General features: G+C 49.4%; 1 protein-coding gene across 3 annotated transcripts in view; it reads right to left on the reverse strand.

Annotated features, from left to right (window-relative positions):
* Positions 1-1,342: 1,342 nt before the first annotated feature.
* Positions 1,343-25,426, reverse strand: part of PLXNA1 (plexin A1) — a 116,448-nt gene continuing 92,364 nt past the window's right edge. For 2 of the 3 annotated variants that reach the window (XM_071550472.1, XM_071550473.1), the window contains exons 23-32: positions 22,202-22,268; positions 17,992-18,138; positions 16,992-17,151; positions 16,390-16,493; positions 15,859-15,955; positions 15,024-15,214; positions 13,974-14,143; positions 12,066-12,278; positions 8,909-9,059; positions 1,343-5,699 (exon numbers count right to left, since the gene is read on the reverse strand). In XM_071550472.1, the coding sequence (XP_071406573.1) occupies positions 5,604-5,699; positions 8,909-9,059; positions 12,066-12,278; positions 13,974-14,143; positions 15,024-15,214; positions 15,859-15,955; positions 16,390-16,493; positions 16,992-17,151; positions 17,992-18,138; positions 22,202-22,268 (1,396 nt within the window). In that variant the 3' untranslated portion in view covers positions 1,343-5,603. The remainder of the gene's footprint in view (positions 5,700-8,908; positions 9,060-12,065; positions 12,279-13,973; positions 14,144-15,023; positions 15,215-15,858; positions 15,956-16,389; positions 16,494-16,991; positions 17,152-17,991; positions 18,139-22,201; positions 22,269-25,426) is intronic. The other variant, XM_071550474.1, reaches the window with a different exon arrangement.

Here is a 25,426-nt window from a genome sequence, read left to right on the forward strand (position 1 = left end):
TCACCTTCCTGATGCTCAGGTGCCACCCGCTCCCACATGGCCATGAGGATGGTGGTTGCAGTCACAAAGTTGGGGGAGATGAGGGTCTTTTTCCCACTGCCCTCAGCTAAGTCCTCCCAGAAACCTGATCAAAATTCAGTTCAAGTGTGGTGTTCTTAAATGTTTGAAAGGTTCGTAAAAGAAAACTTTATTTTTTTAAGATAGAAAAACACGATCAAAACTATCTATGTGTTTTAAAGATACTATGGCTAAAATAGTGGCTATTTGCTGATGATGATATAGGAAAACTGCGAGAGAAAACGGTAAACACATTCAATTTATATATATACTAAATGCAGAGAAAAGATATATTCAGTATCCACAGTACAACCAGCCCTGCCAGCCCAGTCCTTCAACTGGCCCCAGAGCAGGAAGAGGCAAATGAAAGAATAAAACCCAAAAAAAGTAGCTAAATTTGTGTGATTTTGGTTTGTGTCCTGTGCAGGGCCGTGGGCCCAAGCCCACATCCTGGGTATGCACTGTCAAACTCACCACCTCCTTCTCCCTGAGAATGTCCCCCCCACACCTGCCACAGCCACCCAGCATCACTGGGGTAGGTCACCCCCATGAGCAATTTACTGTGGTGGCTGACTGCTGCCCTGGGCTTCCTCTCCCACTGCTTTGCTTTGGGGTCCTGCACTGCCTAGAATGCAGTTTGGAAGCATCCAGAGTTATGGGGTGACAGATTTAAAGACAAAGATCAGGAAAAGAGGACACCTTGCAGTGTGCAGAGCCCAGAAAGACATGACTGCAGCATGACGTCACCACTGTGTACTTCCTCCCAAAGCACTTCTGCTGTCACCTCATGACACCCCCATGGGAGGAAGGCCAGGATGTGTCTGAGAGGCAGAAGTGAAGCTGTTCCAGCCCCAGTTGGGTCCTCTGGATTCCGACGAGCAGAACACTTGGGCAGGTATTTGACTCTTGCAGCATAGCAGGTTCAGCTCCTCTGTGTCTGATCAGCTGCTCTGAACACTTTGAAAGGCCGTGAGTGAAATCAAATGGTTTAAAACACTTTAATGAGCCACTCAGGAAAGGAGAAGCCCACTCCAATCCTACATGCATCAACCACACAAATCCTTGAGCATCTGGCATAGCTGCTTTGTGGGTGTAAATAGTGACAGCTTGGGGTCCCCATACCCATATATACATCCAGTGTCCCAAAGTGATGCTGGCCCATCCTGATGCCATTTTGCATAATGCCCTCCTGGCACAGCCACAGATTTGTCCACTGCTTCCAGGAACCCAAAGCTGCTTCCTTCTCCTACCCACATCACCCCCATAAACACAGCAAAACACCAGCTTTAGCAAAAATGTTTAATCTCTCCTTGATGCGTGTGTTTATTTACAAGTACTAAATCTGAAGAACATTAAAATAGGAAATAGCAGGATATTTACATGATCAAAGGGCGCTTGACCAGCCATGCTGGCCTGTTGCTTCAAGTCTGAAACAATCACAGAAAGGGAATCGGGACTCCGGAGTTTCATTTTTTAATTCCCCATTTAATTTTTTTAAACTACTAGAATTCTCTGCCTCTTGCTGGGTCTGCCTCAGGTGTCCCCCTGCTTTCTTAAAGGACAGCTTTGTTGTGCGCTTTGGCTGGGAGAGGGTGAGCCTGGGGGATTCCTGCCACCCATCCCCCTGTCCCCAGGCTGGGGCCAGCCCCGGGGGTGACAAAGGGCTCCTGCTGAGGGGGACACTTCCAGGCTGGACTGCACATTTTTTAACCCCAAACTGAAGAGAAAAGGCAATGTGAGCAGGGAGGGACCCCCTTGCTGCAGCAGTGACGGATCAGCTGGCAGGTACAGCTGTCTCTGACAGCAGTGGGCAGAGCAGGAGCACCCGGAAACGTAGGCTCAGGGCAGGGGATGCTTCTTTGTCTCACCTCATTTTGGGGCATGGGTGAGACCACCAGTAAGAGGAGTACTGTGAATGCTTCCCAGCTTCTCCCCACCTTTCCCCATTACAAGGCAGGGTTTGATGGGGTGTGACGGCCTGGCTCTCTCCCTCACCAGGCTGGGGCAGGGAGGATGGACAGGCTGCCTGGCACGATTAAGGACGCTGGGCATCACATGAAAGGCAAAGGTAGCACCAAGAAGTGCCAGAGGCTGCAGGCAGAATTGCAATGCCCACCTCACCAACCACCACCCTCACCATTAGACGCAGCAAGGGGACCCAGCAGGGATGGGGAGGTGCTGTGGGATCCTCAGTGAAGCACATTTCAGACACCCCAAAGCTCTCCAGGAGGAAGTCAACGGGAATCCAATGCCTGGGACCACACTACGGGCACTCAGCATCACCAGGGGGCTGGAAGAGCCAGCTCACAGCACAAGGGGAGCCCAGAAAGCATAGCCACACCATGGCACTGCCAGCCTGCCCAGCATGACCTCCCTGGAAGCCTCTCCATTGCCCAAATCTTACTAGACCTACCATGGCCAAAAAACTCACCTGATCCTCTAGCCTGGCCAAGGGAGCACCCACAACATTGCTGCTGGGAAAGCAACAGGCTAACAGACCCTCTGCAATTAAACGTGCTTCCTGCTTTCTTTGTCAAAAAGGGAATTTTCACGGAGATGCTCTTAGAAACACATCTCCATTCCCTACAACCACCAACACGGAGGGTCTCACCATTCCCAGTCAAAAACCATGTGCTTGGCTCCCTCAACAGCAAATGAAGCTCCCCAAAATGCTCTTACCACTGCAACTGGTAGGACCCACACCAGTCCCAGACAGACACCTCCGGGCAACCACTCCCCTTCCACCACATCACACCGGCCACTGACGCACAGCTGCCATCCTCCAGGCGATTTCCAGGACCTTCAACAAAGCCACACAGCCAGCAACACCACAAAGAAGTTCTGGGCCAACCTTTCACCAAAGGGAGCCACAGGCACCCCTCTGCCCCATCACAGCAGCGAATTCTACAAAAGATCCCCCAAGGGGCACCCAGAGGGTTCTGTCCCACCAGAGCACTGTGGGAGATGCCGGCAGGGAGCAGTGCCCCAGTACACAGCAGGTGGGCACATAGCTGTCCTTTAAGGCTCTCCAAGTACCACATTTGAGATGTGAACCTCTGAAGTCTTTCTTTTTGCTGTTTCTTTTTTTTCTCTTTTCGACGAGAATGTGACAAATTAATTTCAAACAAAAAAAATAGATAACAGGTCTAAACAAACCTCTAATATTCAACACTTGCAGTTTTTTTGTTTTATGGGGTTTTTTCTTCTGTTTCTTAAAAAGATCAACTCAGACTAAAATCTAGCACAGTCATGCAACAGCCCACAGCTCTCAGAAATCCAGCGACAGCTCAGGGTTTGTAGGTTTGGGAAACAATTATTAATTCCTTTTCAAACATAGTTTTGCTGTTGTGGTTGGGTTTTTTGTAGTTTTTTTTCTTTTTTTTTTTTAATCACCATCTTCTCTCCTTTCCCTCCTTATTAAAACAAAACAAAACCAAACAAAATTACAACATAATGAGAGATGTGCAGGCTTCAAAAGATTGTTTTGCATGGTGAAAAAGGCTTGGAAGTTCCTTCCAGACCATTTGGTATCTTTTTTTAATTTTTTTTGCAGTTGTTGTTTGTTTTGTTTTAACTGGCTGTGTAAATTCTTCTTGTATTTATATCGATTTGATTCTCCTTCAGTTAACTATACAGCACCCCACTGGGGCACGAGAATTAGATTGTAACCACATATATATATATACACACTTTTATTAACTTTTTTTTAATTAAAAACTTCATTATTTCTCCCTCTTCCCCCCTTAACTTGCAATTTAAGGGAATGGACCGAAATCAGCTGGGCTTCTTTCCACTTGGATTTTGACAGCCACCCGCTCCTGGCAGAGTGTGGCCCCATGTGCTGTGGCCTGGGCAGCGACAGGAGCTCTCAGTACAGAAAAGTAAAGGGGTTTGCTCGTTTTTTTTGGAAGATTTTGGTCACCTGCTGCTATTCGGGGCAGCATTCAGCACCTCTTCATCTCTGGAAAGCACAAACCCGCAAGGAACTGACATTTCAAAGGAGGCAGCTGAGGGAGAGACCTCGGGTCTCCAATGATGCCCTGTCAGGGCAGAGGCAGCAGAGGGGAGATGGGGTGACAGCAAGAAGAGAAAGGCGGAGAAAGAAGGAAAAGACAGAGAAAGAAAGGTCAGTCTTGGGTGGAAGGTCCTGCACATGTTTGGGCTTCCCATGTGGAAGAAAAGACAACAGCCCCATGGTAGCCAACATCCCAGTCCCTCCATGGGCTGGTAACCCAGTGGGGTTTGCCAGGGGGCATTCTGGTCAGGAGATGCAGAGGAGCTGCCTCCTCTTTCCCCGGGATCTGGTCTCTCCTCCTACATCAGCACAAAGAAATGATGGGGGGAAAAATAAACATTAAGGGGCTTTGTTAAGGCTGCTCCAGCACCAGGGAATCTGTCCTAAAAAGCCAGGCTGGCTCTCCATCAACCCTCCTGACAGATCTCAAGCCCCCAGAACCATTCTCCACCCTGCATCATATCCCAGGACAGGCAGGGGCAGGCAGCACTGCCCTGACCACCCCATAGCCACCGAACTGGAAAAACAAGGACAAAACACTGACCATCCCTCAGCAATCCCTCAGGAAACAAAATGAGCCTTGGGATCTCCCTTCCTTTCTGATTGTGACCTCCAGAACCACTCAGCAGCATTTAAATAACAGCATCTATTCAGCTAACAAAACTCCAACCTTTTTTTTTCTTCAATTTCTTTTTTTCGCACTAAACAACATTCAAATAAAACATGGCACAGGATGTATTTTAGAAATATCAAAGCTCAGGGATTTCTCCCTTTCCTGCCCACCCCCATTGCCCCCCCCCTCAAATCTCCACAGCATCAGTCCTTTAGCTTACCTTTTAAAACCATTTTTGTTAAGTTTGTTGCAAAAATTGAGAATAATTTTTCCCCTTCCATTTTTTAATTTTTTTCATTTAAATTAAAAATTTCGTTTGTCTTGTGTAAATTGTGCAAATATAGCAGTTAACACTAGTGGCAGAAGGCCAGAGAGAGAGAGAGAGAAGGGGGAAGAGACAGAAAGAGAGAAGAGGAGAAGAGGGGGTGGACAGCTGGGGGGAAGGAAGGGAGAGCAAGTCAAGTACAGTAAAAATAGGAGCCCACCCACCCTCCCTTCACCAAAGTAACAACAACATCCAAACGCCATCCTAGAAAGCCCCGCAGTCCTGACCCTCCTTCCTTGTGGACTCAGGGGCTCTGCCCAGGCAAGGGATGCCCAGCAGGTCCATGGGGCAGGCGCCCCTCTTCTCTGCCCAGCATCGCCTCTCTGCAAGGTCCCTGCTGCATCCCAGTTGGACTGGGGGGTTTGTTTGTGGGTCAGGGGAGTTCTATTGACGTTGCTGCTGTCGTCGGGATTTGTTTGTAGTTTTTTCCGCTAAAGCGCGAGGTTTCCTTGTTTGTTCATGGGAAGCGTGCAGAGGCTCCCGCGGGTCTGGCCGGTCCCAGCCCCAAAGTCTTCTGCCCGCGGCTGCTGCTGGCTGGCCCTCCCTCCTGCCACCCCCACTGCCCGGGACGCGCTGGCACCACCGCCGCCTTCTCAGCTGCTTAAGGCCATTGTGTCGATCGCCTGCTCCAGCTTACTTCTCAGTCGCTGCCTCCGGGCCTGCTCGTCCTTCTCCAATGCAGCTAAAATCTAGGGAGAGAGGGGAGAAGAGAGGGTGAGGAGATGCCCACCTGCCTGAAGTGGCTCCTTGTTGCCCGCTGGCTCTTTGATGACATCAGAGCATGGCGATGTGGCCCTTAGGAAGCAGCGCATGTTTGTTCCTGTCCCCAGTGGGGCAAGGAAGGGCCAAAGGAGGTGCAAGGTGGAGGACACGGCTCTGAGTGGTGCCACCCCACAGACTGAGACACCTTGGGACCTCTAAAGGGCTGCAGTAACACCCAGGACCTGCCTGACACTAACGAGAAGGCAATTTGCATGTGGGGAAATGAAGCAAATACTGTTCAATGGAGGATGAACCCCAAACCCAAGCCAACACCACATCTGTGACTAAACAATCCTGTAATGCCTCAGGAAAGCAGCAGTTCTGTTTCAGAAACCACAATCAAGTCATGAACTGGTTCCACAAGCAGAAAAAGACCCAAATCCACAAGGCTACAGCTGCCACCAGTGGCAAAACCATGCTCATCTATTCCCCAAGGTGGACAACTTGGGGCACTGGGGTGATGGAGGGGGACATCAGATGAATGCACCAGCAAAGCCTGGGAGCCCTCAGTCCTGTTGAAGAGGCACACCCACAGAGACCAGAGCATGACTTTCCTCCCTTGAAATCCTTTTTCTCTAAACAAGTTGCTTGGCCATGAGATCTCAGGGATGGTCCCCTGCCCTGGGCTGGATGTGGCCATGTCCCCAGAGCTGGGGAAGGACAGGCAGCAGTAGGAGAGTGGAGGACAATGCTCAGAGTGGGGAAAAGGGAGTAATGAAGTGTAAAACGAAGGGGCAGTTGCCCTCCCAGCAGCCAGGAGTCTTGTCTCACTAACATCATGCCAGTAGAGCAGAAAAGCTGATTTAAAAAAACAAACCTGCCAGAAAGCTCATCTCCTCGGGTGAGCTAGTTGAGAGAGCAAATTTTTTGCAATTAAATATCAAGGCATCCGTCAAAGGGGACTTGATTAACCATTTCATTGGCTGCATAATTGGAAACAAACTGTTGTATAATTAATAGACTTTCTAGGAGGCAGGCAAAGTCCATCAGGAGCCCTACAGGTAACTTCTTAATGGGGAATCAGTTCCCTTTGATTAAGAGCTGCTGCAGCGCCAGCAAGTTGTGGAGCAGTGGGCAGGGCATGCTGAGCATATCCAGCACACTGCCACAACCAGCCTCTGGCCAGCAACAGACTGTTCTCCCCCAGGCTTTTTGGGGCAGGACCAGGCTGGCCCCTGTCTCCTGGGGCAATAAGAGAGGTCCGAAGGGGAATCTCGTCCCAAAAGAAAAGGGAAGGCTGCATCTCAGCACCAGCAACAGCTCCCAAGGAGGGGAAGATTCACCAGCCAGAGCCAGACACATATGATTTACCTCCCCTGGCAGCAACAACCCAGGGCAGCAGCTGGACTGGGAAGAACTCATAGATTCTGCCACAAACCTGCTACTGGGGACACTCCCTGCTATCCATCTCCACAGAAGCTCTCAGCCCTCACACTACACACTGAGCAAAATACCTACAAATTACAGTCACACAAAAATGAAACCCCCACATGTCTGAAAGATGCCTGAGATAGAACCAAACAAGATTGGTCTGAGAAATGGAAGAGGAGCCTATGCCCCCTGGCTGCCTCCTCTGCCTCTTCCAAAAAGACAGCTGTGTACCCTGGGATGCTGAGGTGTCAAAGAATTCCTAAACTGCCCACACATGTATTTACTCCTGTTTTATCTCAGCCTTACAGAAACAATGCAGTCAAAGGAAACCTGTGCTGAGCATAGAAAGACCCAGGTTTGTCACCTGCTGTAAGGAGTCAGGACCACTGATTACCAAGATGCAAGTATCCAAATGAAAATTAATTATGATTTTCATTCACAGCCAATGACAGCATATTATTGCACTGAACAACAGGAAAAATTATTCTCTCCCATTTTGCATCAAAGAGGGTGCAATTGGGCTGCATATAATTGTGCTTAATGAATGAAAACAAACAAAGGGAACAGCTGCGATTTATTAATCCCATTACAAATAATAAAAGAAGTTCCTGAGAGCTGTGAACACACTTGTGATGCTCAGAGAGCAGGCGACAGCAAGACACTCAACAGATGTCAGATTGCTGTTAGTGCACAAGAAGAGGACCTGAAGCCCTAAAGAGCAGCTCATTATTGTCACATGGTCACTTCACACAGTCCCCTCCCTGCTCTTTCCCACGGCTTGGGGCTTTAAGGCTTGGGGGACTTTTAGCCTGGAGGAAGCGAGCACCTGATGATAGCTGTCCCACAGCAGATCTTCACAGACAACTCATCACCCAGAGCTACACGGCCTCCTTGGACATGCCATCAGAAGTCGTTCAAGGAGCGACATAAAGGTCCCACCAGTGAGGTCATTGGCACATGGTCACCAGCTGCATGGTGACCACCACACAGTACCTTCCCTAGTACTAAGGATTCCTCCCATCCCAGTAGGAAAGCCAGGACTTCCTTCTCCCTCCTGCAGAGCACCTGGCTCCACAGGACTTTGACCACCATGATCCCAGTGCTGACCTTAAACCCAGAGGCCAGGTCTGCTACACCTGCCTGTGGACTCCCTAAATTCACACCTCACAGAGGTCCTGGGAGAAGTCTCTTGGGATTGCTGCAGGGTACAATGGGGACCTCGTCTCCTCTCCTGTCTCTCTCCAAGTGGGAAGATGTTCTCGTACTCTGTTACCTAATTAAGCCACCATTCAAACATAGTCATCAAACCCCTTTATTGGGATAATAAAGTGTGTACTATTATCCTTATTGAAGTTCACAAAACAAGCACTTAAGAGACCACCACATCCTCTAGGAAATGGAGCTAAACACCACTCGTACAGTTCCACGGTGTTGATACCACCATGGTGGATAGGGCAGGCATGCTGAGATAACATCATGAACTCTGCAGCCTTATGGAGCTTGTGTGCCAAATGTGTAGAAAAATAAGTGTTTCCCACATTAGTCACAGCAGAAAACATGGGCAATGAAGTGCTGCCTACTCCAGCACCTGGCTTCATGCCTCTCAAACCTTTCCTTCCCCACCAGCCCAGGCACAAGTAGGGACTATGTTGCTATCCCACATTTCATGGAGTGTTTTCTATAGGAAAAATCAGGAGACTGCAGAAACAAGGACAAAGGGACTCAAGTTGCAGCCCAGGCCTGACTCCGCATGGCCACATCTCACCTCATCCTTGTACTTGGTGATGTAGGAATAGATCTCGTGCAGCGCACTCATACTGTTGAACTGGCTGAGGTGTAACCGCGACTGCTCTGCCAGGTACGCACTCATATCCTGGTCACTGATCGCTGGCATTTTAGCTATATCTGCATAATATCTGCAAGGAAGGAACAGAAGAGTGGGTCAGAAATAGGGACAAGCAGAAGAGGATGTGTCCCTGCCACAATGCTGGCTGAGAACAGCCACTGGAAAGGCAAGTGAAGAGCATCTTTCCTCCAAGCAGTGACATACCACAATCACCCACTGTAACACTGCTGCTCATCAAGAGGTCTCTGAGCACTCCATGGAGCAGCCAGCACCATTAGGAATTAGCTCCCAATGGAACAGCATGCAGCGCAATCCAGCCCAACGCTGCTTACCATGCTGGAAAGCCAGGAGATGCTGCTCTGAGGGATTTCTCTCTCTCTCTCCTAAACTACACATTTTTCCTCCTTCCCATCCCATTGACATGTTTAGCCACCAAACAACATAAACCAGGACCCTCCACACCTGCAGCAATACTCAGTGCTTTGCTACCACTCTCCTAAGGTCACCATGTTGCTAAGGCCATCAGTGCGCCCCTTTGCTTTCAATTAAATACTTGGAGCGTGAACATATGACACGGTCACATCCTGTCCTTGCAGCAATACACGCATGATGGTAGAGGAAAAACAGAATATCCAATAGGATGTTCATCACAACCCAGAGACATTAAAGCTGCAGCATCCCATTGTAGCAGAAGAGTTACACCAAGCAGATGCACCAGCAGACTCGCTGCTGAGGTCCTTTTGGAAACCAGAGTTGTGTCCTCAGGCCTCATTTAAAAAGAAACCCTACCCAAAGCAAACAAGTTCTGGCTGCTCCCAACACCTGGAAGTACAGAGTGCCAGTCTCTCCCAGGTTTGCTGTACTCCTCATGACTACTCAGTGAAGTTTCTGGTATAGTGATTAGCATCATTAGTGTCATCAGCTGAATGCTGAGATGAATATGAGGATCCACTCGATCCCACGGCATTGAACTCAGCTAGTGATAAACTACTTGGGCAGTTTTTACAAAGGGCTCATTCACACCCAGAAAATTATGTGAGAGAATTCTTAGATGCTGCCAGGAGAGTAGCAGTCTGAAGTGAGGACCTCTGACTAAATTAGGCATCTGCTACACCCCTAGAGAGAGCACCCGAGAAAGACATCTTCTAGAGCAGCAGTTTTATGTTATGGGTTTTATCATGACACACAGGATGGGAGGAAAACATTTTTCAATACAAGTGTGCATGGCTTGTATGGACCAAGATTCCAGTTACACCTACCATTTCCAGAGGACATCCAATGTGCCACAACCCCAGCAACAAGTCCCTTTGGGTTTCCCCAGGTTGCTTACCTCCTCAGCCTTTCATTGTGCTCTTCCTGCCTCAGACTGGCAGGATACCCTGTTTTCAGCTGGTGCCTGAACCACAGCAGCAGACAGATGTGCAGTTGTGACTATCAGTCCCACCCAGCCACCCTTGCACTGGTCCCATCCTACCTCTGCAAAGCTTTGTGACAACAACCATGCCAAAAGCCAGAAATGCTGATTATGCCATAAATCCCTGCAGCAGAGGAGCAGTAGGAGACGTAGTCACCTCCTGCACAGGACATCTCTGCCTCCTGCTAAGCTGCCTCTGGGACCATACCAGAGGTAAGTGATGGCAGGAACACCTGCCACCAATAAGATCTTCCACCTCTTCCCCAGAGATGCAGCATGTCTAGACCAATGTTTAACTCTAGAATGATTTTATCCCTTTTTTCCTCCAGGCACATATACAAAGCTGAATATTTTTGTCATAGAGATGGCAAGGTCAGAGAAATTCACCTTATGAAGCTTGTGATGTTCCTACAGGACCCCACTCCAAAGCCCCATCCAGCCCCATGCAAAGAACTTCCTCCTATTACAATGCAGCTCATCGCTCATCTTTCATCTCAGCCATTGTATTTCAGGGGCACCATCTCTTCTGATCCAAGCCCCATCTTCCTCAAGGGAAGAAGCTTATCCTTGTACCTGCCTGCAAAGCACCAGGCATGCCAATAGTGTGACAAAAATATCTGTGTGCAAGCAAGGATCCAAACAATGATTTAGGCTACAAAATCCCTTCCTTACAAACTGGAGAATATGCTGTTTGTTGTTTCCTAGACACCTTTCATTTGGTTCATTCTGTATTCGGTCAAGGTGCTGAAAAAAGGAAGGGTGCTCAGTTAAGGAAAAGAAAAAAGAAAAGCACCATCTTTAGCCCAGCACAACACCTCAAGGGAAAAGTTGCATCAGTAACCTGAAATTTGCCATTTCATTTTTTAAGTTTTATGAAGTTCCACTTCACAAGATGGCAACATTTTAACAGCAGCTCTATTTGGAGAGCTTTGGAGGACATCTCCTAGGTTTCTATCCCAAAAGGATAAAGCTAAACACAGCATTATGCCTGAGTGCATCAATTTGCAATCAGTTGCATTCAAACTCTGTACCTTTAACACTGCATTAATTCAGCAGGACAGAGGGATATCTCTCATCAGCTAACAGGGAAGGTGGAGGGTGATGAAAGAGTCAGGGGACCTGCTCCTCTCCCTGCTCCACGACACAGAGACAGCAGCCTGAGCACTGCCTCAGAGTATGTACTCTCATCAGGATCCCAGGTGACATGTACTGACGGATGAGAGATGAGAAATCATAATTTTCAAGCATTTCAGCAAAACCAGCATGTATTGTCATGGTACAAAAAAGGCACTTCTCTCGTCCAAGGCTGACTTCTCACTGCACTTTGAAAGCAATCAAGGGAGGTGTTTAGTAATTCCCTAGCACAGACCAAGTTTTTACAACAGAAAACATCAGACAACCTAAAATCGGAGGTTGCTTTTAGCACCCCTTAAGCAAGTCATAAACAGCTCTGTCAAACACTCATTGCAAACTCATTCCAGGAGACAATCATGAGAAAGCATCATCTCCCAAACAAGAGGATCACCTTCTGAAAGAGTTAGTACAGCTCTTCTTCAGACAGCTGCCAAGAGGAGCCCTCCCAACAACTCAAGTCCCCACATTCACAAACATCCACTGCAAATCGTCCAGGTGAAGCAAGGAGCTGCTTTAAAGTCTACTCACCTTTCTACCCAGCTCTTGTAGTTGGGGATGTCCTTGGCGTACAGTAGTTTGTTGGAGGGAGAGTCTTTTCCTAGTTTGTGCTCAGAAGTTGAGCAGGAGTCCATGAATGTCTGAGCCACCACAGATAGGCAGGCATCAGTAATACTGTTCTTGTGAATGTCGAACACAAACTGGGGGTTCTTAATCACATTCACCCAAAAACGTAGAGGTAGACTAAGGGATGAAGGAAACAGGAGTCAGCACCTGAACCAAACCCTTGCAGGGCAGCTGGCACATACATGCACCTCCAGCCATGGAGAACAAGCTCACCATGACCTGAAATTGGGTAGGTTGCTTTTCCCAGCACTCCAGGGATGCAAACATCCTGGGCAAATGGCCATTGCTCTCTGCCCACCCACACAAGGCCACAGTTCTCTGTGAAAAGATTCCTCAGCACTGCCAACATCTCCGAAGGCAAACCAGCACAACACAGATCTGCAGCTTCTCCAAGGATCCACTCACGCTGAAGAGATCTTGCTGAGCCTGTGGGTCTAACCAAGCATGGGCCTCTTCTCTCACATCAATAATCCCTTCGAAGGCACTGTGTGGCATTTCACACATCTCCCATGTTGGAGGAGGGACTGGACTCCTCAAGGGACTCATTAGCGCATTTAACACCAATGGAGAACTTAGGCAGCTTCAGATGCTGAAAATAAAGCTCTCATCTGTAGAGGCAGCGGGTTTCCTGGCAAGCCACTGACTGGATGTTTGCTACATACTGACATGTGCCACCCTCCATGGCTTGGTTTCCCAATCCTGCTGTCTCTCTCCTCTGCCATGAGCATCTCAGAGCCTCCCTCGTCAGAAAGCCTCTCCGCTCTGTCATCCCCCAGTTCAGACTCAGTGAATGCTTTTATCTTAGACAAAACACACTTCGTTCCCCAGGACTTTCCTAATGAGGGTACCGGGTGCATGTACATATTTCATTTGTGAAGGGAATGGCCTGGAGAAATTAGCTCCACACTTCGAATTAGTGCCCAGAGATAAGTACAGGCATTAGTATGCAGGAGCCTGCGTGCCCAGCCCCTGAGGAGTGGGGCTTTTTTTTCCTCCCTTGCCTTTCGCTCCTTCTTTTAATATAGGAAGCTCAGTTATAAATCAGTTCCAAGCACTTCCACACTCTCACATCTCTATTTAAAAATGTTTCTTTTCCTGCCCTGCTAATTGCAAACAGTTACTGAACTACACAAAAGCAATTTGGCTGCCATTTAACAAATGCCAGACACGGGAACGTACGTACCCGTCTCCAGTCATGGCAAGATCAGAGAGATGAAATCAGTGAGGCAGCAGAAATGAAAAATGCCAAGGGGGGCTGCGGAGCCAATGCCTGCTGGAGCCCCAGCCCCAGCCCGGCACCCACTGAGGTCTCCTCAGCCGTTCCGCCCCACTTTTCAGCCAGCGATTAGCAGAGTTGAGGGGCTGGCTCTGAGGGAAAGGTTAGGGAGGATGTGTGTGCGGCTTTGTGCTGACTTTGTTAGGGCACGCTCGGCTGAGTGACAGTAAGGAGTGTGGAAACACTTTCAGGATAGTTGAGATAAGAATTGGGACTGGCATCCCTGGAGCAGCCCAGAGGACGGAGAAGGCCAAGGTAAGATGGGAACAGAGACGCTGTAGTCCTCAGAAACTGCAGCCATCAGGGGGAGCGTGGTGCCTGGGATTTGGGGATGAAAGGGCTGAGGGAGCATTGCATTCCTGGGATGTTTTCTGCTGAAGGAAGGCATGCAAGGGATTTACCCACACCCGAAATATAGAGATATGGGCCTCTCTTGTCCCCTGGATCATTTCCAGGTACATAGTTCTGCTCTCTGTGGGAGAGATTGGAAGCTGTGATATTGTTACAACCCCCATCCCACTGTCCCTCTTCATTACCAGTTACTCTTCCAGGTGTGCCTGACATCATAATCATTGATCTGATGCTTATCAGCCTGTTCATCCAGGAAATCAAACATGTATTTTATGGCGAGGGGCAGCGCACTCCCACGGTGAGCTGTGCTGAAGATGGTCTCAAACAGGTCATCCACAAATTTCTGCAAGGTACCCTGAAGAGGAGAAAGACAGAAGGGTTGCTCAGCAATACCCAGCACCAACAGAGAGGTGAGTCTTTAACTAATGATCGACCTCTAAACCAATTTCACTTCTATTCCTACACCTGGAAGAGCAGCACAGTATGCGTAACCCTACTGATTCTCAGTGATTCATACTGGAAAACAGACACTGCAGTGATAAGGTATCTCCTTCAAAGTATGATCTGGCATGCTAAAAGCATATGAATAAAAACACTACACAGAGCAAAACCCAAGTCCATGTGGTCTTTTTTGGGTCCCATTAGGATACCCAAGAACTGATGACAGACATCGCCAAACAAGCCCTTATCACAGAAGGCAGGGAATCAAGCTGCAGGGGGAGATGACTGAGCCCAGTCTCTGCAAACCTGAGCCAGTATCTTCAGCACATCCCTTTGGTCCTCTCTAGGGACACAGACAAACAGCACCCACTCAGCACTGGAAAAGGTTTTGTATGGACAGAATGAAGGGGAATGTGATGTGATGCCAAATGCCTGGGGTAATTATCCTTCCCACATCACCAATTCTGCACCTCTATCCCAAATACCAAAGAAGATGAAGTACCTGTCCCAAGGCATCTCTGCCTTGCAGACCAGCAGCTGCTCACAAATATAAGAATGCCAAAGGATGCAAAAAGCAAATAGGAAAATCCACTCAAGGGATATTCAGCAAGGGTTTTGACACACAAAACCATCATCTCCAGCTCAGGTAAGAGACTAACAGAGCAGCTCCTCCTGTGCAGGAGCAGGTAGCTAATAAAAAAGCAGCGCTGACCACTTTTGGACAATGTAAACCACTACTCTTCCCCACTCACATTCCAAAAACCAGGCAGCAGCTCTGTGCCTCTGGGCCATACCTTGGTAGCCAACAGACGGGTCAGGTAGATTTCTGAGACCATCTTGCTGCCCCGATCACCTTCCCGCTGATCCATGTGGTCGTGGTTTTTCACCAGGTGCCAGAGTTTGGTGCCACTCTCCAGGTCGGGGGTGATCATGGGGGTTCGTGAGCGCAAGCTGTCGGGGCTGCTGGCTGTCCTCAGCATGCTCTCTGCAAGCACCAAGCAGAGGGGGATGCTCAGACCCTGCCCACCTCTGCCTTGCCACCAGCCTCATCATTTCCCTTCCCTCTGCAGGAGCTTTGGGACCCAGCCTCTGCAGTGATCACGGACTGGGAGCTCTGCTGGGACCACCCTCACAGCCTGGTGGGTCACATGCAAACCTGTCTGATGTGCAGGGGCCACGAATTTTTCAGAGTCCTGTCTTGTTCCCAGCACACAAGTGGCAGGATCACAGATGCTTCCTCTGTCTGTCTGAGCTGACCACACTATCCCCTTCCAAACCAAGGCTGAAGTACACTTGCCAGCATGCTCACTTCAACTCTGCTCTTTTAAGTGCTAAGTGTCTCTGTGCCTATTTTAATTAGACTTCAGGGGAATAAAAGGGAAGGGATACACCTTAACAGCAGCTGACACGTCTTTCTCCCCTGAGCCTAGAATGCTGCAAAGAGAGATGGCTCTGAGGGCACCTGCTCCCTCTCCCACACCAGAATAATGGTGCAGGAGAGGTTGGAGCTTGGAGGACTTTGCTCACATGAGTCACAGTTATAGTCACCTGCCCTGTGCCTTGGTCTGTGTGCCCAGCCCAGTGCCACCTCCCCTGCCAGCCCAGTGGAGGATGCCCCCATATGCTCACCGTATCTGCTGAGGGACTTGGTGAAGGTGGAGGAGTTGGAGATGTTGTATGCCGAGTTCTGCTTGGGCACCAGGGCTACCGAGGAGCCGTCCGTCACCTGTGGGTAAGAGATAGTTGAGCAGGCTGCCACACTGGAAAGGCACAGGAGAAACAGTCCCAGCACCGGGAGAAACTGGCCCTGGTGGGATGAAGCTACACTGCCACCCATCCCAGAGTCATCAGCTACAGAAAAAGGAACTAACATAATTCTGTGACAGCTCAGGGGAAGGAGCAGAACAGGAACACACTAGAAACCTTGCCATGAAATTGGCAAAGTAAGGTCAGAGCAGGAAACAGCCTGTATGAGCCCTGGAGATGTCCCATTTGAAAGGAACACAAACATGGGTCCCAGGCAGGAAACTGACTGCAGATGTCCTGGCCATGCCCATGGAGAGCTGACCCCAAGCTCTGACCAACCTGAGAAGGAAGGAGGGATGTTGAAGCTCAAAGGAGCTGATGACTGCTCAGAGGTCTCCAGCACAACAGCCTTACCTGGTAGTGGGCCAGGGTGTTCAGCCTCTTCCAGTCATTGTCAATCTTTGTGGTGACATCTTCATCCTGTAGTATGATCCGGGCCATCCTGCCCTGCCGCCACTCTGTCCCCATGAGGGAGAAGGGCTCATGGTTAGTGAGTGATAGGAGCACAAAGCCAAGGAGAGGGTAGGAGCACAGTCAGGATATCAACCAAAGAGTCCTCCCACCCCCTTTTGCACCCCAAGACTGATGACTATCAATGTGACAGGCAAATCTAAGTACTCAAAGAAAGAGACTGGTGACTTTTTCCTTTTTTCCTCTCCATTCTGTTCCCCCTATAAAAAAAGGCCTTCTTGGGCCTCAGATACTTCAAGCCTGCAATCCAGACCACAGTCAGAGCTGAGGAGACTCTTCTCCCCATTCCCTCTACTAGCAGGACCGACACTCTCATACCAGTGCTCCCCACACACAGTCAGTTCCATCAGCACAGCAAAAGTGGACTGAACAAGCACAAATGTGCTCCTGTAGGGGATGCAGGTTTTCTTGCTTTGAGCAGTTTTTTTGGTACTTTTGATCTTATTCACAACTCCCCACAGGGAAGTGCTTGGCCTCTCTCTTACCTAGGTCCATGTCTCCAGCTTTGGGTCGCTGGGAATAGGGCACACCCTTGTAGACAGCGTCCAGTAGCTTCTCTTTCACCTGCGTGATGGTGTCGCAGTTCAGCACCTTGACAGGGATCTCTGGGGCATTCTCGTTCTCGGGATTCACGCAGTTGAGGGTCTGCACAGCACAGGGGAGGTCACAAAGCCTTGAGTGAGAGACTGTGATACACTGGCTACAAAGGCAGGTCCAAGGAAATGAGGCTACAGCTGTCTACAGGCCACATCTTCTCACCTCCTTGGGCTGCTGAGAAGTTGCAGCCACATGGGACATTCTTGTTCTTCCTTTCTCCTTTCCCCCCTCTCCTTGCCACCCTCAAATCTCCAGCTATTCCCAGAAAGGAAGCACAGTGGCAGTGGAGGAATGCTGGTCCAGCAAACCGTGCCCAATGCACCAAAACCTATCTAGACTGAGGAATTCCCAGGCACACTCCGCTCCTCTCCCAATCCATCCCAGTGGAGATGGAGGTAGTGAAAAATCAGATGCAGGCTCAGCCAAGTGAAGGGCCTCACTTATCATTTAACTGGACTTAAGAGAGGGTTCATAAGTAGGAGGAGAAGTATCTCTCCATCTCTTGCAGCATTCGCAAGGCTCTAACTTTGATCCTGACTCTACACGAGCCATGGGCTGCTCCAAGCAGCACATGCTCAAGAGGATCTGTCATCCATATCTGCCACAGCCATGGGGTTTGCTTGGAGAGATACAGAGCAGGATTCAGTTCGTGTTTGGCTTTCTCAGGGCCATGGTAAGAGCAAATTTTGCCACGCTAGGCCCTGTTTCTGACCCTGGCTGAGACAGGCACCACTCAGACAGAATAAGAGGCAACCTCAGATGCCAGAAAGAACAAGGGGCAAACCACTCCCTGAAAAGTACTTTGGATGCCTTTTAGAATTTGTTAAATAGCTGGACCTGGCAGTCCAGGCAAGCACAAGTAGCAGTGAGGCTTCTCATTGCACTAACCAGCATTTTGTAGTCAATCTGCTGCCGGATAAGCTTGTCCTCACTGAGGGAGTAGCGAGCCTCTCCTGTGATGGCATCAATGGGTCCCTTCTCCATCTGCTGCTTGATGGCACAGTAGAGCATGAAGAGTGGTTCCCCAGCACATTCCTGCAGGACAGGGGATGAAGGAGATGGAGAGAGAAGGGTGAGAGGTGTCAGGAACCAGCTTTGCCTTTCAAACAACCATCACCATGTCAGGAGCCTGCTGTGGCCCTGCAATATCAAACCCCACACATGGCTTTACAAAGAGTCTCCAGCTCAAAACTACAAGAAAGGGGATCCATGGTAAAATTCATCCTGTGGAGGGATCTCATCCTCTCCTTCCAAGGCCACTGGAAGTTGCTGTCTTGTCTATGAACTCCTAGGCTGTTTCCCAGAGTTTCCAGACACTTCCCTGTGAACTCTGCTCATTCTACAGGCCAAAGATAAGCTGAAAAGTTAACATTTCAGGCTAGTGAAGAGCAGGTTGGGTCTGGGGACTTTGTGCATGGGATACAGCCTGTCTATTGAGCTGCTCCAGCCAAGAGAAGCACCTGAGGACTGGAAAGGGGACACTGCAGTGGGACAGCCTGAGGGTTTTTGCCCAGGTATCACAATGCAGTTCTGACACCTGACATGAGAGGTCAAAGGAGGTTTCTCCAAATGATGTCTGGGCACAGCCAGCCAGATCCACTAGGGAGGGAAAGCAAGGGAGAAATCCACTGACAAGCCAACCCTGAGTCTCCCAGTGATGGAGGAGACAAAGCAATGAGGTTTCCTGCAGTTAAATCATTTGCCACCTACATCCCCTGCAAACCCCTATAGTCAGAGCCAGCTTTAGCCACCAGACAGAGCCATACCAGCATCTATTTCATATGTGCAAGGAAGGGAAAGGGAAACTGGACCAGACACTTCCCCCAAGAGGTGCTGGATGCTGGATTCAGGAACAGGATAAGACCTGCCAGGGTTGGAGGCACTGATCAGCCTGGAGCAATGAATTGGTATAAAGGGGCTCGGAATGGACACCCCTTTATCACCAAAGGCCCAAACATCTCCCCTGAGCTGCATCCCAATGAGCCCTTCCAGATACAGAAGGAGAACAAAGAGTATGATAGGAGCAGAGGGAATGGGGGGGAAGTCCCAGCAGATTTTACCCCAACAGCCCTAGTCCCTCCCTCCCGCCGCCTCACAAATAAATTGTACTTTGGTGCAAAGTGCGGCTGCTCTCCCTGTCACCATATGCTGTTAGCATCTCGTTAGCATCTGCAGTAATTAAAGAGACAGCTGCTAACGAGCAGGAACAGGCATACATCATCCCCAGACCTTCCAACAACACGCCTGTCTTTGAAATTATGTTTCATTTGCAAACTTGGCTTCATTAAGCCAGCTTGGAGAAGTGAGAGACCCAAGTGGGTGCTTCGATGTGCATCACTGGCTGCCCCACAGGGCAAGGCTGGCCACGGAGTGGTGAGCCCATGGGGGTCCCACAGCACTCCAAGTGTCCCCATCCAGCTGCAGTGAAAAGACTTGAGTTGCTTCTTTTGCTTGCTAGCAAAAGGTCCTTGTGAAACTTCCGTGTCTGTGAAAGTGGTGTGGATGGAGGATACCTTTAGAGCAGGACTCCTGCTTTCATCTGGCATGGCTGCTCTGTGGGAGACGAGCTGGAGGAGGGCACCTGCAGACATCCCACGCATGCCCATGTTGTTATCTTGGGAGCAGGCTGAGGCAAGCCAGCTAACTCCCAAACTGTCTTACTGACTAGATCTAGCTCATCAGGCACCTAATATTGTGCATTTTCCAGCACTTGTCTCAATTTATCCATCTTCCTTTCCCTGAGGTGTCTCATTAAGAGTCTGATAAATGCTTTTACAGGGTCCTCCTGAAAGCACCAGCCCTTGATGGCTCCCCACACTGCTGGGCGTAGGGGCGGTGTCCTGTCCCTGTCCCTCACTCCAGCATATCTCAGCAGTGTGATGTCAAACTCTCGGCCCTGCTCCGGGCAGGTTTGTTGAGAGCCGATCTGGCAGCTGGGCACGCAGCCGCCTGCCTCATTTACACGCACAATTACTGCAGACTGGGGCAGTTTCCCTGCTGGCAAACTGTCTGCTGTGATGCTCTCCATCGACTCCACAGGCTTCTCCTGCTTTTGATGCCACCTGTGATACTCACCGCCAGGAGACAGGCGGAAATGGCCCTGTGGGTCTCCTCCGACCCAGGAGAGGCCCATGAGCACATCCTCAAGTCTCTTCCAGTCTAACTCAAGTGAGTCAAGCAATGGAGTTTCAACCACTTCCTGGGGAGATGAATTCCAGCATAACAAATTTCACACCCAGCAAGCTGATTCAGGTCCTCTATGTGTGTTTCTCCTGTAATGGTGCATCTAGATTAGACCTCTCTCCTGCTGCTTCCACCCAGAGACTGGAAGCGTTTTCCCATGCCAAGTCATTGTGTCGCCAACGACTTTATAAAAACATTGCCCTGGTCCCATCCCCATGTCTCTCACCTGCTACTCCTATTCCTCAGACCTGCCCTCCACTGGTGATGCACCCAGAAGCCTCTCTGGAGGGGGACAGGGCTATAAAAGGACAGACAGAGGCCAGAGGTGGTGCATGAGCTGATCCAAAGCAGCTTCTGAACAAGATGAACATACCCCTGTCAGCTGTCCACATGGCCCAGCACACTCAGGGACAGGCCAAGGAAGTGAGGTCACAACCACAAACACAATGTTCCCACACACTGCTGTTGGCCTTCATAGGCTATGCACTGAGCTTTGCTTGGCCAAAGCACAACCCTGCTCACTTCAAGGAGCCTTGAGGGAGTTCATGCACAAAAGAGCTACTCCTGCCTGTCCCATCAAGCCCACAGAGTCCAAAGAGCCATCTGTCAGTGCCCTACCCGATACCACTGGGCACTGCTGCTGCAGGGGCCCTGCTGGGCAAAGCCCTGGCACAAAGAGGTTTGACATCTCCCCATGACCAGCACAGCTCTTTCTCTTCTCCCATTCCTGGCAAGCAACCTCCACTGCACACCAGCTAGATTTTTATAGATACAGGCTATCCCTCGACAGAGGCAAAAAGCCAAGTGCATGTAAGTGATATTATAAATCACCTCTCGTTGACGATCACTTGAGTTCTGCTCAGACTCCTGCTCGCTCTCATCTCTTGGCTGGAAATGGTTCAAGCTCTCTTTATCTTAATGAGGGATGAAATCCCACAAAAACGGCTGCGTGCCACCCAGCCTCGCTGCATTGACACCAGGCAGGATCCCAAGAAACAGCTCTGCTGACTGACAAACCAACAACAGAACTGCAGGCGCCATTCACCCCAACAGAATCATCCCAAAGTGGCAGCAGGATCGAGCTAGGGGTCCACAGACTGGAGCTGCTGCTGTGTAACCTGCAGGGCCACTGGTGCAGCTCTAGCAGGTGGAAGCACCAGTGCTGACGGAATAAATATTCTCAATATGGGTAGATGAACCAGTAGTAAAAACAGAGCTTACACTTTGGCATCCTCTTCCGCTACCCCGGTGAAATTGGGAAAACAGTGAATTCAAGCTAACACAGTGGAGATCTGTCTACCTGGCTGTCAACAGGTCCCTCAGGGCATCCATCCCCACTGGGGCACCTTTTGCAGGGGAAGCAGCAGAAGAAGTAGGTAAGCCTGCAGTAAACAATTCCCCTACCATGGAACCTCAATGTTGGAGAGATGAAGAAGAAGCAGAAGCAGCAGCAATACATAAAGAGTGCAACTCATCAAACTACAACTCAAAGAGCCTCCAATCACAGTCACGCCTACAGAAGAACCAGCTCCCAGGGCTTTTTCCTCCTGAGTTTCACAAGCAGAGTCAAGCACAGAGGAATGGGGACCACTCCAAGACTCAGCTGAGTTGCTTCATATTTATCTTTCCTCAGAGCACCATTGTTAAAATCTCAAACCACTATGCATTAAGCAATTCCAATATGGATTTAATTTCTCAAACTCAGCTATTTCCCAAAAAGGAGACCCAGAATCACTAATCACATCACTGAAAACTAGGATGGGAATGGAGGTCTGGGAAGCAATCTCTGTTCCAGAAGGGAGTGGCAATGCTCAGGAGCATGTTAGTCCAGGCTTTGGGTAGCACACTGCCTGTCTTGGTGAGGCAGGAACAACCTCCCTGTCCAAGCAAGGTTGCCATTCCTTCCCAAACTCACCTTCAGAAACTTGTACAGCAGAAACGTGAACCAATTTGTCAGCATCTTCTCTGCCACTGACTCCGTTCTGTAAAGAAGGTAGAGAGCAAAATCATCAGCAGAGAATATTAAAGGTCTCTGATCTCACCTGTTGCCACTTCACCTGTGGCTAAATTATTTTTGCCTTTAAAAAGTCTCATTTGGAAAGGCAGAAGCCTCAAAGTAGGGAGCACAAGCAGACAGCAATAGCTCTAGCAGAAAGCCTGTCAATCTGCAGGGCTGAGCCACAGCAGCATCCTAGGAGAGAGAAGTAAATTTGGAGAACTTCAGCATATTTGGAGAACTGCAGAGCGTCAAGCTCAACCTTGTTCCCATCTCAGCCAGGGGATAAGCAGCTTTCCACTTCTCCCTGGTACCTTCTGTTCCAATGAATTTTGTTTCTTCTGTCATGTGCCATTGGAACCAAGCAGCTCCCTCCACAGGAGGGCTGTATGAGAGACCTAAGTCAGGTACAATGTCACCAAACCTACCTCAAGCCTCAAGCTCCACAGTTAAAGTACAGCTGGAAGGAAGAGCTGAGGTTCTAGGGGAAAGCCAGATCCTGACCCACCCTTCCGTGACAGGAGTACCTCCTCCCACAATACCATGTGCCCGATCTAGCTGGAAGCCCCTTGCCCTGCCTGGGAGCTGCTGCTGCCTTCTGCTCCTGCAACACACTCAACACTGCCATTTACTTGAAGCAGGGCACAACTACTGGTGACATGAGACTTTCCCACAACCCCTGAAGTAGCCCTTGATCTCTAAAGCATCAGAACTGAGGGCCCACAGTAGAGCAAGAGGATAATGATCACCACCAGTCCACTGGTACCTCACCTTAGTTAAAGACACCACTGGATTTAGGTCTGGAATCTTTGACCCCAATATGTTTTCAGTTAAACTTATCCCCATTACTAATTCAACCAAAAACAAGGGGATTAAAGAAGGACAAAGTAAGAGCAGTGGTTGGAAGCTTAACCTGTTTTCCATTTACCTTTGGAACACAGACACTGTGCCAGGCTTGAGACTTAACCTTTTCCTGACTGCATGGTGGAAATCATGGGTCTCTGTGTGTCTCCTCACAGTGGGTGGTGATGTAGGAGTTTGCAACTGTACAGTGCTGCAACTGCCTGCTCAAAAATGAATTTAAAAATGGAGCCATGTCTTTCAGCTTTTGGAGATGTAGTTTAAGGAAGCAGCCAAAACTGTCTTAAGAAAACCTAGTTTCCTAAAGCATGGTTCAAATCCAGGTGCCATCTGCTCCAAAGCAACACGGCAAGGAAGGTCCAGGGGAGTCACTTGTCTCTGTTTGGGACCACACCGAAGAGGGAGAGCAGGGTCCTGCAGGATTGGTGTGAAATATGGTGGGCCCAAATGGGATGTGGGCACCTCGGGGTGCTGGTACTGCAGCCAGGATGTGCCACACCAGCAGAGAGAGGCACAGCCTGGCATGGAGAGAGCTGAGGACGACACCAGACCCAGGTGAACTGTGCCGCCCTACAGATGAAGCTTAACATGCCTCTCTCTGAACCACACCTTATCTCTCTACCACAAGATTAAAATTTCCCTTAACACATCTATTATTTTTATCACAGCTTTGGCTTTCACTTCTTTTAAAGTAAAAATGCCAGCCAGTCCCTCAACCCTCTCTGGTTAGGCTTCTTCAGCTTATCCATCCATTAATCATCAGATCAGCTACTTGCAAACGCAGATGCTCCTGAAAGCACAGGCAATACTAATAACCTCAAGGACATGGCTGCATTCCTCTTGCACCAGGGAAACAAATACAAATGGGTTGACTCAAGAAACAAAACCCAGAAGAAACAAAAATGTCAGAGCCATCAGAAGGAGCCCCACTTCCCAATGCCATGCACTGCCCAACAGCAATACAGTGCCCAGCAGATGGGCCAGGAGCAGTTCCCAGTGACCAGATGGCTGGGCTAGGAAATCCACTTTCCCAGAGTTTATTCAAGCTGACTCAGGGTCATATGGTCCCGTCTAAGGTTTTCTCTTGTGCTAATGGGGTTTAGCCCTTTTTGCCCCTCAGCCCCAGAATAGCACAACCCTGCTTAAATCATCTGGGGACAGTATTACCCAAGCCTCCATGGAAGGGAAGACTTCCTGCACCCAATAGAAAGATTACATCTGTTGTAGGGAACACAAAAGAGAAGGAAAGGGACATGGAGAGAAAGCCAAGGGAGGGGTGGACTGCAGCTTATTCAGCAGACATCCTCCCCAGCCCTGTACAAGGTCCTTTGCTGACAAGCCTGTAATGCTCATCTGAAGTGCCACCACTCAGGCTCTGGAGGACGTTTGCCTTTATCCGCAATAGAGCCAGATGCCACTGCAAGGGGGGAATTAGCCAACAACAAAATAATTAAGTAACAGCTCTCCCCAGTTAGATCAATGTTAATCCAGTTGCCCTGGGCAGTAAGCACACTCTCACACCCAACAGCAGGGCTAATCAAATGGATAGAGAAGTCCAGCCCCCGGCATCGCTCACTCCATGCCATGGCTTCAGGAAGAACAGTGTCTCTTCATTAAATATCACTCAAGGAGGCACAAGCAAGGCATCAGCCAGGGGGTCTCATTCCTTTCCTTAATGCAACAGAGCCTCAAGTGCTGTGGCTGGGGACCAGCAATCTTTAGGATGCCAGTTCTTGCTGCACTGGTGCAGGCTGGACTCTGCCCCTGTTCTACTGCTATGGCTCAGCCACTGCTGCGCTGGCCTCCTCATGCTGCCTTTTATTTATATTTTATTGATTTACTTCAGGAGCTGGAAATGCATTTTAATATTTCAGTGAAACCTGGTGTTATGGAGGGACAATCAGAAGGGAATAGCCTAAGGATGTACTCAAGGAACAGAGACTGGGAACAGTGGTTGGCATTCCAAGACCCACCCCACTCCCAGTTGGCCATAGGTCTGCACCACACTTCCCCTCTGACACACTGCTAACGATGTGCTTTGCAACAGTAAAGGGCAGCCTTGTAATGTGATAAATGAAGCAGAGAGAGTAAGAAAGGAATGTAACTAAAAGATCGGCAACACAGATGTAACTGGGACCAGCTCACATCTGGGTCTTCTCCAGGTGTTTCCCCATAGTCAAGCAAACAAAACCTGACAGGTTTTGTCCAGTCTGGCCATGCCATGAACATTGGCTGATGTGTGAAAGATGCTCTAGTTTTCTTGAGCCTTCCTGCTGACATGCC

Source organism: Pithys albifrons, chromosome 3, assembly GCF_047495875.1.
Source record: "Pithys albifrons albifrons isolate INPA30051 chromosome 3, PitAlb_v1, whole genome shotgun sequence".
In the NCBI taxonomy this organism is placed as follows: Eukaryota; Metazoa; Chordata; class Aves; order Passeriformes; family Thamnophilidae; genus Pithys; species Pithys albifrons.